Source organism: Ptychodera flava, chromosome 13 (assembly GCF_041260155.1).
Source record: "Ptychodera flava strain L36383 chromosome 13, AS_Pfla_20210202, whole genome shotgun sequence".
NCBI classification, from domain to species: domain Eukaryota; kingdom Metazoa; phylum Hemichordata; class Enteropneusta; family Ptychoderidae; genus Ptychodera; species Ptychodera flava.
This window is the reverse complement of record NC_091940.1, coordinates 39,468,995-39,494,665: the sequence shown is the minus strand read 5'-3', so window position 1 is coordinate 39,494,665 and position 25,671 is coordinate 39,468,995. Positions and strand designations below refer to the sequence as shown.

At 38.9% G+C, this 25,671-nt stretch overlaps 2 protein-coding genes and 1 long non-coding RNA gene across 3 annotated transcripts; 1 reads left to right on the top strand and 2 right to left on the bottom strand.

Annotated features, from left to right (window-relative positions):
* Nucleotides 1-9,290: 9,290 nt before the first annotated feature.
* LOC139148604 (uncharacterized) lies at nucleotides 9,291-9,629 on the bottom strand. The gene has a single exon (XM_070720090.1). The coding sequence runs from the start codon at nucleotides 9,627-9,629 to the stop codon at nucleotides 9,291-9,293; it is 339 nt and encodes a 112-aa protein (XP_070576191.1).
* Nucleotides 9,630-16,577: 6,948 nt separating this feature from the next.
* Nucleotides 16,578-20,158, bottom strand: LOC139148603 (uncharacterized). Its single transcript, XM_070720089.1, has 4 exons — nucleotides 20,108-20,158; nucleotides 18,868-18,929; nucleotides 18,266-18,502; nucleotides 16,578-18,082 (listed from the first exon to the last, which is right to left on the bottom strand). The coding sequence occupies exons 1-4, from the start codon at nucleotides 20,156-20,158 to the stop codon at nucleotides 17,929-17,931; spliced, it is 504 nt and encodes a 167-aa protein (XP_070576190.1). The 3' UTR covers nucleotides 16,578-17,928.
* A 3,281-nt stretch (nucleotides 20,159-23,439) lies between these two features.
* LOC139148420 (uncharacterized) lies at nucleotides 23,440-25,465 on the top strand. Its single transcript, XR_011555926.1, has 2 exons — nucleotides 23,440-24,099; nucleotides 25,184-25,465. It is a non-coding gene; the product is annotated as an uncharacterized lncRNA (long non-coding RNA).
* Nucleotides 25,466-25,671: the final 206 nt, after the last annotated feature.

The window sequence follows — 25,671 nt, the reverse complement described above, 5'->3', positions numbered from 1 at the left end:
GCATGTCTATGTAGTTGCAGGTTGATCAGATTTTGCAGTGTCTCATCAGAATTCATTAAATTTTGACAAGAGATGTATCTGTCAATGAAGTCAGTGATTGTATCATTATCATCTTTATCATACTGTGGAGCATCTTTGATCCATACCAGCATGTGAATATGTGGTGATCCTCTCTGTTGAAACTCAACTCGATAAAAGCTATCTGCTATTTCACCAATAGGATGAAGAGAACTCTCTAAGAAATCATGAAGAAATCGTTGTACAGAATAGTCAAAATGTCTTGCACAAGTCACAGGATCAGACTGAATCAATTCACATTTGTCTTTCCAAGTCATTTGACTAATCTCTTCATCAGTGTATAATTTGTGATGCACAGTTTGTCCAAGTATTCGTAGTAAATGATGCCATTGAGTTTCTGCAGCAGAAAATGAGAGGAAAATGTGGGTAGTCCTAGCTGACGAATCATTGCAAATAAATCTCTTTTTGCTTTTTCCCAATATGGTGGTGATCCTCGGACAGTTCTCAAAATTTTGTAACCTTCATCAAGATGCAACACATTTTGTACTTGCTCATGAGATTGGAAAGAAGCAGCTTTCAATTGTTTGCCTTCAAATTTACATTTACGTAGAGATAATGTAGCTTTGTCTTGTATTTGCTTTACTTGTAATTTCTTAAGTTTGAAGAAACTGTTCGGCACTGATTTAGCAACTCTCCTGTCTGAATGTCTTAGTTCCCATTTACATAGTGTACTGTAATGTACAGGTACTTTTGTCTTTGGTCTAGGTTGGCCAGCAAATATCGTAGGAAATGACAACTCTTCAGAACATTTATCTTGAAACAAACCCATCGGTTTATTGCGTTCTCCTGGAGCATAGCAGTATGCACCATCATTGTCAATATCAGTTGTTTCAGGGTGTAAGTAATTTATCAAGATTTCCTGTAGCACGGTCATCTATGTTTGTCACTTCTGTCCACTCATCATCAGATTCTGTATCAGATGTTACAATTGTTTGCTCTGCAAATTAGGACAGTCTTTTGTGTTACTTGTTTTATTTGTGTCATTTTCAGTATTTGTTGTTACATGTAATAGATTCTGGTGGTTCTGATCCCTATTACTTGTAATTTGTGCTTTGTTTATGTTCAGTTCACTGTCAGCATTATCTGTCGTATATGTAATAATCTTATCAGTTGTGGCAGTATCTGTTACTGAATGATCCGAGTCATTTTGATTTATACCTGTATGACTATCTGATCTGTTAGATTCATCGTGCATTGTGTATCATCAGTTGCAATTTGTTATCAGAGTTGTCTTGAGGTAAAAATTCTTTCCATTCTTGCTGTTTATCTTCAACTACACCAAAATGATTTGTGTGGGGTGAGATAGTGACATTTTCAGACTTGTACAGACAAGAATTTTGTACTAGCCACTGTGCAGCATCAACAACTTTCTGTTGGTCTAATATTTTGCACTTGATATGCATGTTTGTAACTTTGTTTTCTTTTTAGCTTTAGTGGTATTGTTTGTGATGCATCTAATGGGCGTGGCAATGTGTTAACAGTTGTAGATATATCACATGGTACGTTTACAACATTCCCTCGTAATGAAGTCTGTTGTCCTCGAGGTAGCTCTCTCAACTGCATAAATGGAATACGTAATGCAACTAGTCTTTCTTCTAATGGATGAAGTGCAAGCTCTTTTGGTAAAGTTGGAAATGACATGTTGTTATGCACTGCACATGGAGGAATGTTGCCCTTTTTCAAATATGAATAACATGTTGAGCAAAGCCATTGCACATCATTATCATCATGTGTTATCCTTAATCTAGTTATAAGTGGCAGAGTGTCTTTGATATTGTTGTAATTAATCAAAGTTTTTCTGTACCAGAGCTGACTACAACATGCACACTTATAGTGAGGTCCATCAGAAATACTATTGTGGAAATATTCTATAAGTTCTTGCACATTCAGTTGTGTACAGTGTCTTTGGTTCTGTTTTTGCCTGTTGTCATGTAAACGTTCTTTTGCTCTGTAATTTTCATTGGTCCGTCTTTGCATCATAGCAATGGTGTTTCTTACCCTTTCCTTTTCACGATATGCAATTTTCAGTCTGGATTTTCTCATTGTGGTAGCATTTGCTGCTTTCTCTTTAGTCTATGAAATACATTTAATCGCTTCTTTGACTTTGAAATTTTATTTTTCAGTCTTTCTTTTGTTTGTAGTGGGCATCAATTCGTCTATTTTTCTTGAATAAAGCGTTTCTGATTTTCTCTGTACAAATGTATGCCTCATCTAAACGTCTGCTTTTTCTTTCGAATAACGTCTTTCTGTTGTTCTTTTGCTTTATATCCTTTATCTAAACGCACTGCTTCTTTCGAATTACATCTTTCTGTTGTTCTGTTGCTTTGTATTGTTTATCTGTATGAACTGCTTTCTTGGGATAACATCTTTCTGTTGTTCTGTTGCTTTGTATTGTTAATCCAAACGCACTGCTTTCTTTCGAATTACATCTTTCTGTTGTTCTTCTGCTTTATTTTTCATCCAAACGCATTGTTTTCTTGTAAATGGCCTGATTTTGTTGTTCTTTTGCTTTATATTGTTTATCTCTGCGAATTGTTTTCTTTCGAATTAAGTCTTTCTGTTGTTCTGTTGTTTTATGTTGTGTATGGCAACGTTTAAGCTTTTTTCGTATTTGATCTTTTTCTTTCTCTGTCATTTTATAATCTTTATCTGAACGAACACATTGTTTTCGAATTTTGTCTTTCACTTGTTCATTAGCTTTGTAAGTTTCATCTATCCGCTTGGCTCTTTTTCGAAATAAATCTGCCTGTTGCTCTTGTGCTTTGTTTTCTTCATCACATCGTTTTCTTTTCTTTCTAATTAAATCGGTTTCTTTCTCGATCATTTCGTTTGAAATTTGGATCAGCCCTCTTTCTTTGAATCCATTCTCTCCTGCACTTCTGTCTACATGTAGGAACTGTGATGGAACTTGAAATAGGTTTCAGAAAATCATAATGTCCACTGTCTGGCATGGCATTTCGATAAACAAGATGGATAATTAATGGTCCATTGATATTGCCAACAGTGTCTATGGGTTATTTGCAGGGTCAAGATGTACTTGGATACATACATTATACACAATAGCAGCTGCAGTCAACTCAATATGACCTGCATATGTAGCTAAACCTGGTTCATGTCTGCTCGTACAGTTGCATATTCCTCTTTCGTTTGGATATGCCCAATAATCAATAACACGCCAAGTCTATTTGTATGTGGTAATCTTCGGTATTGTAGATCCCATAACTTATAGCACGATATAGACAATTGCCATCACCTCTGATTGAGACAATCTCATATTGGCTTTTTGGGGAAGACCTTCGGCTCTCCATGTGTAATTTCTTTTGCAAAGTTTGATGCTTTTGACTTTTCTTTTTTGTTTTCATATTTGTCAGTGTATTCTAAATGTCAAGTTCAATAAATATATAATGCACGTAAATATTAAATGTTTATTGTCAATGCCTTCACTATCAATGATAGTTCAAAATACGTGCATAGGTGAACTATGAAAAGCTCAGTATTTCTAGAAAGTATTCAGACGGTACTGTAATTGGATATTTCAGAAGAGTACTTTCAGAATGTGCTTTGGAATACAATTCAGAATAACATTCAGACACTCACCATGTGAGATAATATTCTGTATATTCCAGAAGAGTACTTTCAGAATGTGCTTTAGAATACAATTCAGAATAATATTCAGACACTCACTATGTGAGATAATATTCTGTATATTCTAGAACTAACAAGCTCTGCTTGTTAGTATGTATTGTCAATGTCACTGTTGGATGTTGTTGTCAAATGTCTGTGTACTAAGTGTGTGTATTCTGATTTATTTGGCTCTTTTTTTAATTAGCAGCTGCAGTAAAGACACAGTGAATACCAGTACTGCAAAAGAAAGAAAATATGTCAGAGATAAGGTTGTCTAGCTATGATTCACTAAAATGATTTAAATTTCATATTAAATATTTTGATTTTACATTCAATGCACATTATGCATTTCCTCTGCAAACAACATTCTCCCAATAGCCACTGTAAAACTGAATCTTGATCAGTGTCATTATTCAAATTCAGCACAGATTTGTGCAATTCTGACGATATAAATCCAATAGGAAACTAATACACCAATATCAGTTGATGTTTCAATTGCAGCTGGACTGCACAAAATTTACAATCTTTGTACAAAGTACCAACTATGTTATCATCACCACAAATATATGCATCTAAAATATCATCAGAATAATTTGCAAATTGTTCAGAAATTTTAGAACACTGCTAAACAAATATGGACTAAAGAAATAAAAAAATACACACTAAAGATGGGCTAAATTATTGAAATGAAATAACATACCAGTAATAATATGCATATGTGAAACAAACTGTGGACTACACTTCATTTTTCAACATTTTAAACTGAAATGTTTAGCCATAATTTGAACGCCACACTATGACACAGAGGGGTAATTTTAAAATTTGTTTTACAACCGAATGAAATTCATCGACCGTCATATCTTGAACACAGAAATGCCTTGCTATATTGTAAATATTTCCGGTGGCGATAGCCCACTGTCCGTTGCACCACCGTACAATGGTCAGAAAGAAAAATGCGCCAGTTACATTTTGCAACACATGGGTTATAAACGTTTGATAATTGTTGTTTATTTAGAAGTGTTAATGACTTTACATATTCTTTGCCCCACTTCCGCACGCTCGTATTTCTCTTGATATTGCGTTTACTGAGAAAATTTACCTCATGGCGCCTATCGACATGCCGAAGGGCATGAAAACGCTTCCGCCAATCATAGCAATGATTACGTCTTACGATATCTTGTACAATGTAACATTTGCGAAGGTATTGGAAAGCATGCGGAAGAACGCTCAATCTGATTGGGCATAACAAATGACACCATTCGGGGAATTGTGTTTAAACGGGAAAACGGCGTGGTCTACAAGTTCTATCGGGACATTTTGGCAAGTTTAACGATATCAGTGAAAATACAAGATATAGTAATTTACTAAAGTGAAACCAGGAGGGTCATTTGTTTTTAGACTCGTATGCTAAAATGAAAATATATCCTAGTTTGAACCATGTAAACACCACATTTCGCTTACTCCGCTATGTCCGTGACGGCACAACCTTACAGGGGCCCCCGACTAGTACTCCACAAAAGTTACGATGCCCAAAAACGACCAAAATTCTCGCAAATCGGGGTTGAACTTTCAGTTTCCACTATAAGAATCATTTCAATCGAAGTGTGGTAGAAATCAGGGGATGTTGTTTTAAATGCACGCCCAAGCCCTAATTGTAAAACAATGGCGTCGTCATCACGCGACTAACTTTTTCGAATGAACTCCGTGAACATTGAAAACACGATTACAGTCGATCCCTCATAAATTTAGATACTCTTTTTAAACTAGACCATAATTAGGGCCATACTGTATACTCGATGTGTGGTGAGATGTTGCCACACGTTTTAAATAAGGAATTGTGTGTTAACACAATTCTGACACAATTCTTTTCCCGTAACCTTTAGTAATAAATGAGTGTTTCTTCATCCTACAACAGGTGTTATCTTTTTTTACTCACATGTGAGCTAGTTCACTGTATGGTAACTTTGATGAGGTGTGTCACATTTATCTAACAGGGTGACGAGGATCTCCAGCTGCTTGTGTTGTATTGTTGTGAGCCATTGAAGTGAGCATGACATGAGGTAGAAATAAATATATTTTTGTGTGTACAAATAAAATATGACCTTTACATGCAGTATGATAATGTCGAATGAGCAATGTCCATTTGAGCTGTTATATGTCTTCAAGTGGTCTAATATGAGCTGCTGTATGTCTGCAGGTCAAAAGTCATGGGCTGAAAGTTGTCTGCAATGAGCTGTTGTATGTCTGCAGGTCAAAAGTCACGGGCTGCATTTGAGCTGTCATGTGTATGTCATTGATCTGCATACCATGCCCCATGAGCTGCAATTTGCAGCTCAAAGCTAATTATATATGCACAAAATCAGACCATTTGCAGATATCTGCAAGTGATCTGCTACAGCCGAGCTGCGAAGATCTGCAACAGCCATCTGGCAGGTCTGCAGGTTTGGTAAGGGAAACGTCAAACGGATTTCTCCTGCCATTCGCTGGGATATTCTTGCAGGCAAGGACGTCACTGTGAGATCTCGCCGGCTTACTTATATCCAGCTTATACCATGGATGTAATACTCGGCTACGATTATAATGATGGCGAACGGCATATCATCATCCGCAACGAAACTCTGTCGCAAACCCCTCCAGGACAGCAGGGTAAATAGACCTCTCACTATTCCCATTTATTCAAGCTTTCTCCGTTTATAAAACGTCGTATGTGAGTCATTCCCTAATCGTCGAGCAGAACTGCATGCATACGTTACGGACATTGTCGGCATGTCAAAACTCTTTAGCAGTTCCGCCCTCTACGAACACCACTGCATTTTCTGCCAAAGCAGCTGCACTCTTGCCAAATCATGGCATCAAAGTGAACTGGTCGGTTCGCGATATGCTCATATACACGTCATCACTCTCCGACTTAAGGCCAACGTATGCAACATATGCAATAGCATAACCCACACTACCGAAGTCTGCCCTCATCATGAGAGTAAGAAACCTGACAGCAACTTCCTAGATTTCAATCACCTTCATCGATCGTCCGTAGAAGCGGTGAAAACGCGTCATCTACCAGGTATAGAAATGTGCAACAGCGCTAATTCCCAGGCAGGCTGCCAAAGAAAAGACTGCAGTTTTTTCCTATGTGTGTCTAACGTGCCACTCATCCGAACACTCATCAGTACAAGGAAAATGACAACCGAAATACGACCAAGCTAAATGAGCTTTATTGCATAATACCCCATCAACGCCCAGTTTAATCGATGCTATGGCTCCATAAACCATTTAATATTGACACTCTCGTTGCCGGACTTTCAAACCACCCCGACAAGGATTTGTTGAATACCTGCTCACGTCATCGACCTCATTCACCGCTCATCAGTAGTAATCATCTTTGGCCCAACAGGATCCAGATTTCACGTCACAGCAATTGTTTCCAAACTACAAAGGCTCTCTGACCGGGCGTTCATTACACCACAATATGCCAACTAAAAAGCATCTAATCGTCGACTTACCATCCCCTCACGACAACGACGAAGTATCCAGCATCGATTACCTCATCGGCCATTCAATGTGCTGGGCAAGGAGCCGAACTGTCAAACCATCCTGACAGGTACATTAATAAATCTGTTTTTGTTTTCCGTTGTTGTTTCATTACAGATGCCGTGGTGGCTGCCCCAATGCGAAATGAATGTCCAGCGTACAGGTGGGGCTGGAAGCCAAGGTGCGAAAGTAAGGAACGAAGCAGCGCAGTGAATGTCTCACGGTTTAGCGGTACTCTTTCTGGAAGGATGAAGAGGGGTTCCTGAGGCAAAGAACATATCCTTGCTGCAAGCTTCTGGTCCAAGTTCATTCATTCTAGGCCATCAGGCTGTCTGCCAAGCTATCCCGCCACCAACCCCATCTCCTCCTTGGTTCCACTAGTCTGCTTCCCACCGTGGGCCGTCCATTGCATGTACCCCCACTCAAGAAGGTGGTCTCCACCGGCCTGGTGGAAACACTTTCACTTTCGGCTTTCCAAAGGTCTGCAAACACAACTTTGCAACCCAAACCTTTGCCCAGGAAGCAGACTGGCGGAGACCCCTCACCCAATCTTTGAGTTATTTTGTGCTTAGTTTGAAATGGTTTTTGCCTAGATTTTACTTTCGTAGTTTTGCTTGACATTGTATTTTTCCGTAGTTAGGTTATCACTGCTTTGTATTTGTCCACTGTCGCTTATTAAATTCTTTAACATCATATCCTGTGTAGCGGTGTGTGCTTACAAACATGACTTATCAGTGACGTGCTTTGGATAACCTTTGAGGCCGTTTCTTTCCGCACACAGCTTCTCACCTCTCATTCACTCACAGATATTATCGGTACACGGAAAGTTAACACATGCTCTAAATACGGATACAAAAATAAACCTCTTACCGAATGTCGTACTGGCTCCACTGGTGTGACTGTAGATAGACGTAGCAGGAACAGAATCTCGTAGCGACACACAGAAAGTATGGCTGCTCGATGCATGAGAGCGAGGTTGAAAGGCCTTACTGGTTCTGACAACTAGATGGCGCCGCAAACACAACTTTACGAACCCCTTACTGCTAACGTACACTCCTATGAGAAAACCCACTGAACACATTTTTATTTTATGAAAAAAAATTATCACACATAAAACAGTATTCATAGTGTAGCATTACTTTAAAAATAATTGTTTCTTAACTATGATGTTTCTACAAGCTGATAAAAGTTATGGCCATCACATTTGCTTAAGAAGTTCTTGAGTATACTGTAGTCTTATTACAAAAGTTCATTAAATATGCAAATTAGAATTAATTAACCAAACTTACTAAACTTTTACCATAGTTATGCTATGTGTACCGGTACATTCACATCAAATTTGGTTAAATATTTCTTGAGATATAGCCCTATGGCAAAAATGTCATAAAATATGCAAATGAGCAATTAATTAATAAGCCACACCTACCAAAATCTAATCAGATCTAAGTCTCATCATGATAATACCAAATACCAAATTGCATGACATTGGACCTAAGGGTTCTTAAGTTATGAGTGAACAAAATCTGTCTATACGGACGGACGGACGGACTGACAGACACACACACACACACACACAGACATTGTGGCGACAAAGGACACCTTTGGTACTTAGCACCACGGTGTCCAAAAATGAAGAAGGAGAATAAAGCTTTATCAAGATTCTCAAGATATGTGAATAAATATCATTTCAAAATCTGAATGGAATATTAAATATTTGTTTTTTCTCTAAATTGGCAATTGGGCTCACTTCTTGTAAATCTCTGAATTAAAAAAAAATTCTACCAGTACCCTTAGCGACCAGGCATCTTGAATTTTGTTTTTACTGAGAATTGCCAGAGTCTATATGGCATGTAGAAATCAAAATGGCCCGAGTCTACTGCCATGAAATCAAAACGGCCAGATCTGTCTAGGGCCATGTAGCAATCAAAATGGCCAGAGTCTACTGCCATGAAATCAAATGGCCAGAGTCTACGGCCATGTAATCATAATTGCCAGAATCTACGGCCATGTAGAAATCAAAATGGCCAGAGTCTATGGCCATGAAATCAAATGGCCAGAATCTATATGGCCATGTAGAAATCAAAATGGCCAGAGTCTATGGCCATGTAGAAATCAAAATGGCCAGAGTCTACGGCCATGTAGAAATCAAAATGTCCAGAGTCCATGAAATCAAAATGGCCAGAGTCTACGGCCATGTAATCAAAAAGGCCTGAGTCTACAGCCATGTAGAAATCAAAATGTCCAGAGTCCATGAAATCAAAATGGCCAGAGTCTACGGCCATGTAATCAAAAAGGCCTGAGTCTACAGCCATGTAGAAATCAAAATGTCCAGAGTCCATGAAATCAAAATGGCCAGAGTCTACGGCCATGTAATCAAAAAGGCCTGAGTCTACAGCCATGTAGAAATCAAAATGGCCAGATCTCAGTCTACGGCCATGTAGAAATCAAAAATGTATATGGCCATGAAATGAAATAGCCGGAGTGTTCGGGCCATGTTGAAATCAAAATGGCCAAGGGATGACACAGACCTATAAATCCTGAGTATATATCCTGAGTAAAACAGAGAAGACAAGCAAAGAGAACTAAGAGTTTCTTGATCAAGAACAAAATCTGTGTCTCTCCACAAACAATATTACAGCTTTGCCCAAGTACTAAGCTTTCTGTACAGCTATACAAGCATGTCATTGAAAGGACACATAACTTTCACCGATGACCTGAAGGGGCATGATATTCACAGTTTAAGCAGAGAACACTGTGATAACAATATACAAAAATGAAATATTGTCCTCACACATCAGGGACTTAGGCTGTGTTCACGAAAAAAAGGTGAGGGAGGGCTGGAGGAATTCAGGGGGGGGACTTGAAAGTTTTGGGGCGGTAGAAGGGGGACTTGAAAGCTTTGCATTGCCTATACATGTAGGGGGACCCGAAATGTTTTGATTCCCTTTTACTTTTTTATTTTCCAATTCCAAGCTTTGGTAATTTAATGAAAACTGAATAACATTTAAAGGTCATCAAATTGTTCTTATGTTAGTAATAATGAAAAAAATCTAGAACCGTTTTGTCACATTTCATGACTTTTATCTCAAAAAATCCAAATATGTATGATTCTTCATAAAGAAACAAGTGGGCATTAGCAGGGACCGTTCAGTTGTTACGGCCTAGGGGGCGGCAAAATCTTGTCGCCGGTGTCAAAAAAATATAGACCCCCCTGCATTTTACAAAGTTTTACTAGATTGGCAATACTGGAAGATTCAAATGTTCAATCACATAAACGTTTTAATCTCTGAAAGTTTTGGCGTAATAATGACAAATTTGGTAAAATTAAAATAATTCGATTATAATGATAATATGCAGGCGTTTGTCGACAAACTGAAAAGTGTGTGTTCCAGCATACTGTTGAGAGACAGCAAGAAGCTGTATTTGATATACTGCATAGAAATATTGAAAAATTATCAACAGTTGCAGTTTCATAAATTTTCTCAAGACTAAAAAGTAGGACCATGCATGTACACACTATTTTTACACCCATAGTAGAACCTTGTAAAGTATGGTTTAACACGCCTATTCAGCCAAGGACATAACTTTTTTATGCCCATAGTTGAGCCTTGTCAATTATCTTTTAATGCGCTTATTCTGCCCCTCACACCTGTTGACCATCCCTAAAAATAATGGTACAGTCCATGGTGTAGCTTCTGCCATGGCACCATACTGACAAGGTCCAAAAGTCTTCTTTTAAAACAGGTGCACCATCCTTTAAGGTGAAGTACTACGAATTACGTCAAAATTAAGTTGTGGTGTCATTTTCTTGAAACTTTGCACAAATATTCTTGGAAGTTGTGCAAGTGCAAAAATGAAATAAAAAATGGGGGTTACCACGCTTGTTTCCATGGAAACGGACGTTAAAATGGCGTCGTTAGAAATAAAAAAAATGATATAATTCACTTAAACTAAAGAAAGCAATTATAAACGCTCAGCAATGAGTTAATTTTAATAAATACCAAGACTTAAGATCCATATTTATTGAATGTATAGTTTTCATGATGTTTGTGAAGAAATTTTAACATAAGTATCGATTACAAAACGACAATATCGAAATTATGTCACTATATAATTTTCGAACTTTTCTTCCTGTCGCGTTTGAATGGTGTCATTTTGACCAAACTTGGCGAATAAACTCCTGACATAATACCATTTAGTTTACACTTTTAATAAAAGGGTGTCACCACGCTTTTTACAATATCTCCAGGTGAATGGGTAATTTGCGCCATATAAATGGGAGAGAAATGTTAATTTTCGCTCATATTGAATAAAAACCAGCTTCCTAGGGGTCAAAATATGACAAGATTATAGGTCAAATGTATTTCTAAGACACTGGGTCAAAAATTTAGGTAAAAGCGCAATTTCAACAATGACAGGTGATGTTAAATACATGCGCTACAAATTAACCCATTTGCAGCAGGCTGGAGTTAAATCTGCGCAGAAACGTTCTAAAGCGTGTGCGCGTCCGAATTCGTCGCCCTTCACCTTAAAATTTTAGACAGAGCATCAGCTAGTAAACTTTTTAATTTGTGAAAAGACCAGTTATCTGAAGCGATGTTTGCCAAAAATATTACATTACACAAATCATCCCTAGTGACAATAAACTGTGCATAGCAACAAGGAAATGATTTCGAAGTTTACTAGGGTACATTTTGTAAAGGCGACAAAAATGACTTTGGCGCTCAAAGGGTTAAATAACCTGACTTGTTTGGTATCAACACAGTTCCTAAAAAAGTTCTTATCTGATTATCTAATTTACAATTTTGGCTGAGCATTTTTTTGTTAACTTAATCATGGCATGTGTTATACCCGCTAAACTGAAATGAAAGTTTGAAAACTTCATAAGTAAGCAGAAATTTAGCTTGCAGTTCCTGAGTAAGCAGAAATTTAGCTTGCCATTCCTAAGTTCTTTTTTCTTATAGATATCTCCAATATTTGGCACATCTAATTATCATTGTTAATCTTCAAGAATTAATTGTGATGACTCTATATCCAAATTGATTTATGCTATGATAATCTACATTCATACCAAATTTCATGCTTTTATAACAATATGCACAATATTATTGTTATGGTAAAATTGGTTACACCGCATCACTAAAATTGATTTTGTACAAATGGTCTTACCTGACCTATGTTGCCAGGGGTACCAGAGCCAAACATTAAAAATACTTCTTGTGTATGCAACAGAATAAAGATAAGTATCATTTTTAAATGTGCTTTAAACCCCAGCTCGAAAAGGCGCGGGATTGGGATTAAATATGGTGTAAAGAAGATTATGAGGTGTTTCTGTCTTTTGTTCTCCTTTGAAATTGCAATCGTAAATATGTTGTTAGATTTTGGGATTAAGTCCGAAACGGGCTTTAAGTGGCATGCCTGCTCTAACCACACCAGCCAATCTACTCTCAGTGTGTTGATGAAACGGCACTGAATACTGCAGTCTATACGAGATGCATAATTCTCAATGCATTGTTCTCTCTGGCAGACATCAACGTTTGGCACTGTTGAACTTTCATTTGGGAGGAATGAATTTCGTTTCTTGAACAAATCAAATGGTACAGAGAACATATTTTGAAACATATGCATTCTCCGGCAGAAAACAGAATATTTTTTCAGTTTATTTTCGACTCAGGTTTAGTCACCATACATTTACAGACATTATATGCAAGATTCAATGACAATGAACGCCTGAAACATGGCAGAATTAAGGGATTCTGGGACCAAACACATTTTCACATTTGCATAGATTTAAGATAATCCTGCTTTTATAGATGAAGTTCCTGTTTAAGAAATCTTGGGAAACATGCTTCTTTGAAAGGCAAGGATAAAGTGTTTCAACAAAATTGTTGAGTTGCTCATGTTTTTAGGTCAAATTATGAACTTCAAGCAAACCAAAATACATGTGCAGACAATGCCGTTTGATGCTTAGTGTACTTTGTGTGCTTTGTTACTGTCATATATGATACTTTCTTGAACCAATCTAGCATTAAACCATCTACAGTGTACAGAAAAAGTGCACTAGTCCACATGACTTTGCTTCAAAGACAGTATACTTTAAAATTACTAGCCTCAGGCTAGTGGGCTAGAATTTGTTTTGAGCCCTGATCCTAAAGATTAATTATTTCACTTTTGATAAAATATTTGTTAACTATACGTTTAAATTTAGCAATTTTGGGGGATGAACACATTACTGTATATTTAATAGAGCAACTACCGGTACCCACTTATGTGATGATGTGATGCAATTTTGGGGGATTTGATTCAGACTGAGTTTAATATCATAATATTCAAATTATTACATAATTTTACTAGGTCATATTTCTCATTTTTCCTTTTACATTTACCCAGCAAATATATTCCATTTGTGCCTGGGGAACCTGAATTTATTTACAACTTTTTCAAGTGTAGGTGACAGGTTGCTAAAAATGAAATGCTCCTTGTGAGTTTAGATTTGAAAATTTAAAGCAACAATTTTCAATCCCATGTTCTCGCATTAGTGGAGTTCTCCTTCAAGTCATACACTTGGCCAGTACGATGTTTGATTTCTATATTAATTACACAAACTGGTCTCAACCTTTTGGCACATTTTGCTAATCCTGCAAACAGAGTTTTATACAAGCGTTGATTGACAGTCAGTTCAAATCACCAACGGAGACATTTTGTTCCAACACCAATGCTCAAATTTCCTAAAAAATGGCGTCAATGACATTGTGGCGCTCCCATATGGATGGCAACACAAGTAAAGGAGTGAGAAATTTGTGAGCAATGCCTGGTTTGTGTGTGTTTATTGTATGAGGGTGCCTCATGAGTTCTATACCATGTAGCGGATCTGAGTCAGAAAATCTGTAACAACTACACTATACTATAGGACGCTTGGTGAACTACTACTTAAAAGTGAGCTTCAGCAGAGTGTTTTGACTGGGATGTCTGTGTGAGCTGATAGGGTATTGTACATTGAGAGTCTCAGTTCCACCCAGAATTCATGTAGCTTGTAGTTCATTGATTGACAAAAATTATGTCTAAAATTGGAAATGATTATTGGGGACTTTATGGTAATGATGATGGGAAAATCTGGTCCAAAACCAGCAGACAGACTATGCACATATCCTCATCTAGGTCCACCATTAGGGATTGTGGTCTTGTGTATGATAGGTGGTGTGTTGTACGGGTTAGGTTGGGACTAAAAATTTTGCAAAAATAAATGGATGACCCAGCAATTAGTCAGTAGCTGGATGGTTGGTGAGGTGAAGTGTGTGGAAGTTGGTCAAGTTTTTGACATGGACAGACATATATACATGCATTGTACACACATGAAGAAATAGAGAAAATTTGAGAATATAGTATTTAATGAAAAATATAGTTGACAATGACAGAAAATAAACTTTGTATCTCTTCAACAAACGGTGATCAGTAAGTTGCCAATCACTTAAAAAGAAAATAAAATGAAAAGTTTCAAATCAAGTAGGGTGTAAATAAATAGTTTAAAAGGCAGAAAAAAATAATTTTCAAACTTAACACTATATTCTGCACTAAGTGGTATGACCTAGCTCTAACTGTGACTTTTATGTGTAACTTTAACACTACTGCTTGGTGACGGAAACACAGACTAGATCCTCATAAAACACACAAACAGATTTTCTTGCCAACTTTTGTAATGTCAGTGGTGGTATTACCAGTATTTATTTTGAAGACAATATGTCTGCCATCGACGGTTAATAGTTGCTCTATATTGTACATGATGTTTTTTTGAGATGGCATAGGAGAATCTTTGCTTGCTTGGGGAAAATTTTGTACCTGATTGAGTGAATGGAATATTTGGGGAACAAAGTTTTAAGTGTTACAAAATTCATTTTCAAACGTAAGGGTAGACTTGGTTCAAGTCGGTGAATTTAATAAAAATAAAATCATTTATGATAGTTTCTCTTGTGTCTCTCCTACTTCGTATAAACCTATCCAGAATTTGGCAGCTCACGCCAGGTTTTCCCAGCGATTCAATGCGTCACGTTTGAGTCTGCGCAGTAGTGAGTTAGTTTCTGCCGGATTCACCGACTTGGACTTCTTGCAAAGTACATGCGGTGAGACGGACTGTGTACACTGTGATGTAGAGCAAATACAAAATGATTGACAGCCCCCGCCGTTATTCTGGCCAATAAGAAGAACGCATGCTAATAAACCTCTGCATGCATTAAAAAGTTTGTTGTCATCTCCGTGTAAAGCTAGACATCGAGTACGTTTTATATCTGTGCGAATAATGGCATCAAGTTCGTACATCAACCGCATTTTACAGCTGATCGGTCGACCATCGCTAATCATGCGAGATTACCAAAGAAAGCTTGTTGAGAGTTACATTGAGGGAAAAGATGTGTTCGTCTGCGCACCAACCGGCAGCGGAAAATCACCGAAACACAAAGTCGCCCAACATTGTTTTGATTTCCATCGCTTTGGGCACGTAAGAGAACAGGCTACAACTGTAAGGACTGTGTCTTTTTCCATCCTTGAATAACCGGCGACGATTTTCGCATCTTGCAACATGGGCCCCACAAACAACACAGATATTTTCATGCGTTTTCGGTGATACAATAGAGGTCGTGCTGACTTTTGTGGGAGTGATCGCACTCGACATTTTGTCAACAACGACATGTGAGTTTTACGCACGTCTCGTTTGGGTCAATTGCTAACTCCTCCCAATGTGTAAAATTTAGTGATGTAATCTTATGAATAATATATGAGTAAAGAAAACGTCATCTCATGAATAATTTATAGCAACGCAGATCCTGCAAGAAAGCAAGGTCTGTGATTCTGGGTGAAACTCCCCTGTATAGCGTTCACCCTACTCATAGCGTCCACTCTCCTCACGCCCGCGTTTCACATGAAAGCAAAATACTAATCATTGCGTTCACTCCACTCAAACATTCACAAATCACAGACTTGAACCAAGTCTAACGTAAGGGTAGTTTCTTCACCAAATCGTGTGACTAAATTTTACAGGGCTCAAAGTTTATATTTTCAGTTAGGGGCATTTTGCCCCTAAGTCAAAATTTTTAGGAGCAAACCAAAAAATTTAGGAGCATTTTTGAAATGGTGATGACATATTAATAACATCTTACTTTTTATTTCCCAGTTCAACTATTGTTTACATTTCAAATTCACACACAGAATTCAACAACGCGTAATGTCTCACAAGGGTCATGACCTTATCATTAAACATTTGACGTCGCCCAGCCAGACAATGGCGAGCACGTCCGACTGTTAATAATAACACACGCCAGCAAGGGCAAGATCACGATTTGTTGCCCGCCCAAGGGATGGTGCTCATGACGGTAATATTGATGATGCCCGAGCCGAAGGCGAGGGTATCATCAATATTACCGTCATGAGCACCAGCCCGAGGGCAGGCAACAAATCGTGATCTTGCCCGTGCTAGTGTGTGTTATTAATTTTATTACACCGAACAAACACTTGTTTTCGAAAATTTGCTCAGAATGCAGTCAAGTGTCGATCGAGACTCGCCACAGTGAAACGTTCTATTTGTTGCTCGATCGCAATGCTACATGAAGTTGACGTCTAAAAACGAACACAGTGTTGTTCAAGCTTTTCTCGTTTAATGTACTAAACTTCGTCGTGTACTTCAGGTCGAGCTAATTTCTTGTGCCTTTCCAGAAGCCTTTGCTTTACAGAAAATACCAAGCAAATGTACGCGACGATGTGGTACGCGCAGAAAGTACGCGCGGTATTCCAGAACGTGGTAGCGGGCTATATCACTGCACGCGACAGGGCTATATCAGCGCACGCGAAAGGGCAATATCACCTTAGCCATGTTCTATCACGTTTTGTTCTATATCACGTGAGTGAGGCTCAGCCAATCACAGTACCTGAATAATACGTGAGGTGTAATAATCCTGTTTATTCCTGTTTATTCCTGTTTATTCTTTCCTGATCAATTTTCAGACAAATCACTGTTTTCATCATTATTAGTTTCAATAACATCTATAGCAGTCGGCCAATGTCTGAAGGTTGGGCGTGTTGCACGCGTAGATAAGTTCAGCCATCGATGAACGGCGGAGGTGGGATCATATTGATCAAAAGCAGGGCCTTCAAGTCCTATCCGGATGAGATCTTCCGTCATTGATACGTTTAGGCAACTCCGTAAATCGCGTTTGATCCTTCCCTGTGCTGAAAATCCTCGCTCACATTGTGTGGCTGAAATCGGCATTACTAGCAATGAGTGGGATTTCGTTTACTAGAATTTGTTTCGTGTCCTTCATCGGCAGATCCAGTCTCAGTCTGATCAATTTTACGTTTTCCTTGCTTGGCAAAATATCGATCAAGCGGGCCCGACATCGTGGACTTACGTATACGTACTGTACTGACTGCTTGAACACTGATGGGAATTTACTGTACGTGGGCTGATATGTTCAAAGTATGTAATGAAGACTTGATAGCTTCTTATCAATGACTGGCTAGCCTTCTGTACGTGTGGCACCCACCTAGTACCTTGCAGGCGGGTAGGCTTTATTATTTTCTCTTCCATCAACTCAGCAATTTCATGAAGCTCTCTCAGGGCTTTTGGTGAATAGTGATAATGTTTGTAGAGTTTCTTCAGCAGGTCTTGTATTGTCTGCATCATATTGTTGTTTTTGATGGCATCCAGAACTCCTAGCTCAAGGCGGTGTGCCACACAGTGGATGGCAACAATATAATCACGGCCCTGTTGTAGCCTTGTCCGCACACTGTCATTGGTACCAAGGTTGACAGATGCACCATCAGACCCTGCAGCCACAACTTATCCAACCAGTTTTCACCTGCAAAACTGAAAATTTCAATGATAACAGATTAAACCAGTGGCCATGAGATGAAATACCGTAACCACTATTTAGTGTCACTATATTAGCAGTCTGAGCCACAAAATTATCAAATAAGCACTGTTGTTACAACACCTACATTTTGATATTTTATTATTATTATTATTTACAATTGGAGAGTCATTGTTTACCTTTGCATTGCTCGGCCTATGGCATCAAATACACCATCTGCATGGGCGTGTTGCAAGTCTTCTAGTCCTACTAGTATATCCCGTGGATAGCCCTTGTCCAGAATACGACAGTACACCAACTCAACTTCAGATATGGAACTGTCTGTTGCCCCATCAAACACAATTGACAACACTTTGCTCTCACTTACTGCCTGTTGCAATGGCTCTTTCACAGACTCTGCAATATATGTTGCAAATCTACCAAATTGAACATATTATGAAAAGGTATCAGAGGTAGAATGAAATCTCTTGCAGTTTGTAGTGTTCACAGTTCTCAAATTTAATATTTTTATATGTGAAAGGATCAACTGCTCACTTTTGAATCGATATTTTGCAAATTATATATGTTTATTTAACTTATTGGATGGAGTCAACACTTTTGAAATACGAGCAGTTTAGAATTTAAGCAATAATATGATTTTCTCATTTTTAATTTTGTATGACATATGATATTGTGCTCGCTATAATTTTTTTGTATGAACGGGTAGTGCAAAATGCAAAATATAAAGTCAAATAAAATTAGTAAGCTTTAAAATGATTCAACAATAAGTGTAAAAAATTACCTTGAGCATGCTTTACTGGTAGCATATCCCTGGATATTCTTTATATCTGATCCATTCTTTATCTGTAATTATAACACGCCACATGCTCATTCCGTGTCGCGATTCGCCAGAATACGTCACGTGACGAGAAAATAGATACGTCTAGTCCCCCACCAAATCGACAAAAGTGACGTCAGAGGGTATTTTTTGAAAAGCTATTTCCCTAGGGAAATAGCTTTGACCAAATTTGGAAAAGTGCCGTCACGTGACCGTAGTGTCGTCTGCAGCTTTGCAGCAATGGCGGGTGACTAGAACGTGATAGGTGACGACACATTCTCTAAAACAGATTTTCCAACATTTTTCAATATTCAAACAGCGTAGGAACTTGAATAGCTCATCGACGGAAAAGATTAAGGTGCAACTAAGGATGTCACTAGGTATGCTAAGAATATTTTTTGAAAGAAAGTGGTACCACGTACAACTGAAAGCGCTGTGGAAACATCGCCCAGTAAACTTGTCACAATGGATTGTTGCGGTGCAAAATATCAAAACACATTAAAAACTATGTAACAATACAACATGAGCATGTGGTGTGTTATAAAACACCTATAGCCTGGTCTTTATTCGGGCTATAGCGCTCGTCTATTACCCCTCGTGGCCGTGTGTTACCAGAAACACATCGCTATATACCCCTCGGCCTACGGCCTCGGGAATAGCGAGGTGTTTCTGGTAACACACGGCCCCTCGGGGTAATAGACGGTCGCTATAGCCCTCATGACCAGGCAATAGGTGTTTAATCTATCATGACTGGGTAGGACGTGAAAGGCAGCTCGTTCTTCAGTACAGCAAAAGCTGTGTTAAATAACTTTTCAAGAATGTGTTTGTTTTGTTCACCAAGTTTTTGTACGATAATATCGAGAGGCCCATGTCCACGATCTCTGCATCGCTCAGCAGCCACACATGCTAGATGGCGGGGCGATTTCCAGTGTGCTCTGATAGAATCAATTCTGTATGATCTGCAGCAGTTACGAATGTAGACGAGTCTGTCGTGGCTGCTGACGTGTTACCCGTATGCTGTGCAACACAATGGGCACATAACATACCACTGTCTGTGTCTTGCAAGCCGTCAAAAATACTACTCCATGATTTTTGAAACAGTCTTTTCCGTTTTGGTTCGTAGTTTTTTTTACTAGCCTCATGGGATCGACGTAGTTTTGTAGTCTGGCACATTAGCAGAAAAACCAAAATTGAATAGGCTTGCCTGACGACGGGCCGCGGCTCCGTCTGTCATTTTTTTCTGTTCATCAGCCATCTTTCATGCATCGGGAATGATCTGGTAACACGTGCTGAAGCGAACGATATATTTAGACTGAACATGGACCCAAAGTTCGAAAGGGCATTAAGTCCCTTCTTTAAAATCATGCTCAAAGTCAACCAAATTTCAGAATCCCATTCCCATTAAAAATACGAACAAAACAATCACTGTTGATCTCAAACATGCGGTATGCTAGGGATAATCACACGGGAATACCACACATTGTTATTGATGAGCCCAAGCCAGCCTATGTCTCATATCAATGGTCCGCAGCTTCTTTGCAAAGTTAAAACTTGTTTCGTATATTTGGTGTCACTTTTAGGGCTTGGTTATTATTTCCATACAGTTTCAGTGTTGCGGGACTCTAAAATTGTGGCAACAATATTCACGTCATCGTACGTCTACTAACATGATTAATATGTATGAGTCCCAATTGTTGTCAGACTTCGCCATTCGTCGCCAGACTTCGGTTACATCATTACTCGCCATATACGGTTGAATGAATATATAATTTGTCCGGCTAAAGGTCATTTTTCTATATAAGGCACAATATTCAAATCACTCTGCTGGCATGCTGTACGTCATCACAACGTTGTCTTTCGAGCTGTTTTACTTTGGTGCAGTAAACCCGGAAGTAAGTTCGTGTACGCGTATGTGGACCGCATTGCGTAATGATTTCTATGAAGCAAAACTTCAAGTTTTGGAAACCTTTTCCTGATGCTCACAATGACATAAAATTATTATTATTTGTTGTTTAAGTCGGTGTTCCAAAACTAGAAAATCGCCCTCGGCGTTTTGATTTGTAGGTAATTATTTTTTCACTTGTCCCGTCGGGCAACTGCCATCGGAGGTTCACTTGCCCGAATGCGACTTTCACTTGCCCCGGGCAATCGGACAACCCTTAGTGTCTTTCCCTGACACATGCATATAGTCAGGGCTTCAAACTTACAGCGCTTGTCTTTTTAGTGTGGAGTTTCAGGGTTTGGCACACACGGATTTTTTGTTCGGCACAGCCAAGGTTTACAGTTCGACACAAAGAAATACCAGACGGAAATGCAACATTTTATCCAAGACAGACGACACGTTTTCATTTCTGTCTTCGTCTGAGAATGCCGCACAGTGCAGTGTTGTTGCATGCAAATTTAAGCGAGTTGTTTTAGCGAAGAAATTGCGATTGGCAGCAACGACCGTATTAAAAGAAGAAGATTTGGGTACATTTTTGCAAGACCGGCTCAGTAAATCCCCTAGAAACTATCGCCGTGGTCGACAAAGAGTGTTACTGGACGTTGAAGTTGAGTTCATAGAAGCCATCAAATCTGAGAAGCCCTCCGTTAGGGACCGTTCAGTTTTTACGGCCTAGGGGGCCGGCAAAATCTTGTCGCCGGTGTTCAAAAAAATATAGACCCCCTGCATTTTTCGTGAAAAAAGATGACCCCCCCCCCTCTTTGTCAGACGAAAATTTTGATGACCCCCCCCCCTCCCCCATGAAAAATAACCAAAACACATATGTCAAATTTACCCGCACGGTTTGGATTTGAACTCCGGTACGCGGCGCACTTTATTCGTGTAGCAGAGATGCCAGTGCACAAACTTCTTAGCCACATCCATGCAAACGTCTGTTAATTAGGACTCGTGGTACGAGTCCAAAGGGTTGTGTAAAATTGTCTGCGTTTTCCCCTGTATTAGACTTGGACTTGGTACTAGACTCATGCTTGTTTATTGCAATGAGTTCAATCTGTGCCTGCCTATCTGCGCCGCTGCTCTCAGAGAGCAAAGTTGGCGGAAACAAGTTTTCATGTGCAAGTTTTGATGAACACTGAATACACAGGTGGTTTCGTTATGGAAGTCAAACCTGGCTACACTGAGTGAGTGTTACCCTTCAGGGTACAATACAAATAAATGTTTAGTCAATTTCATAACAAATAGTTTCAATTTTTGCATTTATTTTAATATTCCCGGTAAAAATCACGCCCTTTAGTGCAAATCACATCCCTTGATGTTAAATGGAATAGTCTTCCGGTGTGTTTGACCGAGACTGCGAAGGTTTGAACCAATCATACGCCTGTATCGGGAAAGATTACTGTCACTCTTAGGTAAAAGTTCTGCTACAGTGTTATAGCTCCGTAACATTCTGCATGATAAGAGAACGTGCGGCAATCGACGCATCCTTTGATGTTATGTGTCGGAGTACAACAACTTGTACGTTACAGTCAAGAAACCCGTGTGGTGCCAAACCCTGAAACTCCACACTAAAAAGACAAGCGCTGTAATTGTCTGGTGCTACTGATATGTATCGAGATGATTATTTTGTATGGGACCTTGATATAAGTTCCAAAATGCAAATGAGTCAGTATAATGCAAGGCATATAATTTTGAGGTCCTGAACTTGTGCCACTGTTACAGTAAAGATTTTCCTCTGTTTGCGAGAAATATGCTTTATGGTCAAAAGAGGTGCCCTTACGAATTTTTTTTTTGTGCATATGTCCCACTGTCTTGCGGCTTATAAGCTACACACAAAAAGGCTGCCAGAACTTTTTTTTCACTATGTGCCGATATGTGCCACTAGAGGCACTTAACAGGCACACAAAGACAATCAGTCAAATCTTTTGTGGCAGATATGCTAAAATATTTAAATACACACAGTTTGAGCAAGATATTGCTCACTATAAGCCACAACATTGAGTTGACACTCCACTTGATCACGCATTCTTAGATGAGATATCCATTGACAGTGACACTACAGCTGGCACAGCAGGAAACCTTTGATTTTCAACAAATTGTGTGAAAAACTACCATTTGACTTTGATCGGTGCAATAAATCAATCACTGACTTTTTATGTACGTTTTGCAAATGTTCTCACTGACAGCGTAACTGTTTCTACAGAAAAAAGGCTTTGCAAAATATTAACTCTGGCGAACCATATATCGACGTTAGCCCTGCGTACGATGCTGTGTGTTCCGCTACAGCTAATTGTGGTGAGCGGGGCGATTAGCTGTGGCGGAACACACAGCATCGTACGCAGGGCAAATATCGACGTATGATGAACTTATTTCACGTGCATATCTCCCTTGAAAAGACTAGTCTTTCAAAGAACTGCAACTCAAAAATAACGTATATCTTGTTCTTTTGTGTTTTCTTACGCCCTTTCCACACGCGGGTTTTAAATGAACTGCAAGTCGGAGTAGGTCTTGAAAGCGTACGTACGACATGGAGGTACGTACGGTAAAGCTTTCCAGCGTATATAATGTACGCATAGTTTCAAAATTGATCACGCTGGGCTTCAAAATACGGACGTGCGCGATGAAAGTCATCGTCGGGCAAAGTTTGTAAGTCACGAGACTGCTATGTCGGAGCCGTTTTTGTAGAGTTTTGTGTTGATCTAGAAAGGTTATTCCCATGTATTTGTGTCGTTTTGGTTTTCAAACGCAAGCTCGCATGCAGCTGAGCTCGGTCAAGCTGCTTGCTGAAGCAGGGAGACAGTGCGTGGGTCAGAACAGACTTTGAACCCGGAACTCTAGAATCACGCCTGATGATGTCATAGATCATGTGAAGACTTCTTTATGATTGGTCAGATTGTTGTAGATCATGTGAAGATTTCTTTATGATTGGTCAGATTGCCAAAAGGTCATGGGTCAAATCCTGAGCAGCAAATTAAATCTGATATGCACTGGTAGGCCGTTAGGACGTTTGAGCGAGGAGTATATCGTCGCCGTTTTTTCGCTCTGATTTTTGTACAGTTTAGCGTAAAATTACAGTAGGACATTATCATTCAGGGTACGTAAAGGTTAGCTATGAATTTAAAACCAACAAACAGCGTTTGCGATGCGTTGATGGCCCTTGGATGACCGATTCTGAGACCGCGATATCGTCCCGAAGAACAACGGTCACGGACACACCCATAGTTTGATCGAAGAGCTACAGATCGTTTAAAAATTCGGTAAGTAATTTTCAATACCACGAGTTGTCTCTATAATTTTCGCAGTTTTCACTGTCTTTGGTCGTGCTATATTGATGTTGTTCTTGGCGAACCCTGTTCAAGTATGCCAATGAACGTACGGTATTGGCAAAAATAATATACCGGTAGTTAATCATGGAGGTTGGTAGCCCTGCGTACGATGCTGTGTGTTCCGCTTAATCGCCCCGCTCACCACAGCCCTGCAAAGACCCGTAGCGTAGGTAGGGTCGGTGACTTCAAATCCATTTTGGGACTTGACGTAAAAAGCCAAATTACTGCCGAAATTCAGCGTTCTTGGGCCCAAGTCGTATCCCTGCCTACCTCAGCTACTCGATCGCTTCCAAAAATGCCAGTCTTTTATTCACTTCTCGTAAATAACCGTCGATGTCGGCAACTCTCGCTAGCCCTGCGTATGATGCTGTGTGTTAGCTGTAGCGGCCAACACACAGCATCGTCTGCATTTTTAGATTACGAATGCAAGAACGACGAAAATACAACTCAGTGGGCTAACTGCTAGTGTAACAATGAATACCAATAGGCATATCCACGACTCAGAGTACAAGCTGCAAAAACAGCAATGTATGCAACATTGATAAAATTTGTCCGCATTTCAAGCTGCGTGTCCGATATCGCACGCGTACAGCTATATTTAGTAACAAACCTGTAACCGTGCACTGCGCTATTATAAAGGGATACTTTTTGTTTTAAAACAATTTATGAGACAGTTTTCCATTTACATTTCTTCTGTTTGAGATGTGCTGAAACCCAATCACCGCTGGTCAATAGTTGTAGTTTGGAGTGGTGTGTCACAAGTAAATAGTGAAAATGAGGCTGAAAAGCAATGATTTGGTAATCACAATAAACATAATGTATAGATATGTCATGAGTTTGTATCATTAGGTAAATTATTTAATATTAATTATTATAATTTCTTTCAAGCACATGAATGCTCTTTTCCGTGAATTTTTGTATTAATATATAATAAGGGTAGTCGACAAAATACAAGCAATTTCACTTTGCACATGTAATAATATCCTTGTCTGTTATTTATCATTTTTATTCTCAGTGTATGGGCAAAGGCCATGAAGCTGAACAGACCAATGGATCAACAGGAACATTCAATCTGAAGTTTCAGAACAAGATCGTAAACATTAGGATGGCATCAAAAACAACTTTGGATAATGTGAAAAATCAAATGCAGACTTTTAGACGTGTTCTGTTATGTTTTTCACATGAACCTCATTAGATTATTGAATTTTGATTTTATTTTAATTTCTTAGTGGTCCAGCGTAGTGTACCAACATCATTTTTTTACATATCAAAATAAACAATGGGGTATTATCGTGAAGATATGTGGTGTTTTTTTTTGTTTGCATCTGTGAGTAGTCGGTTTAAAGGGCAGTAGCTGTAACTTAATTTTTATGCAGTATTTTTACACTGTTATGTGTCTTGATTTGTGCCTATTTTGCCAAGTGAGTAAAGTGAAAAGTTACCTCAACACACAAAGTTAAAAGAACAACATCATAAGTTACAGCTACTGTCCCTTTAAACAAT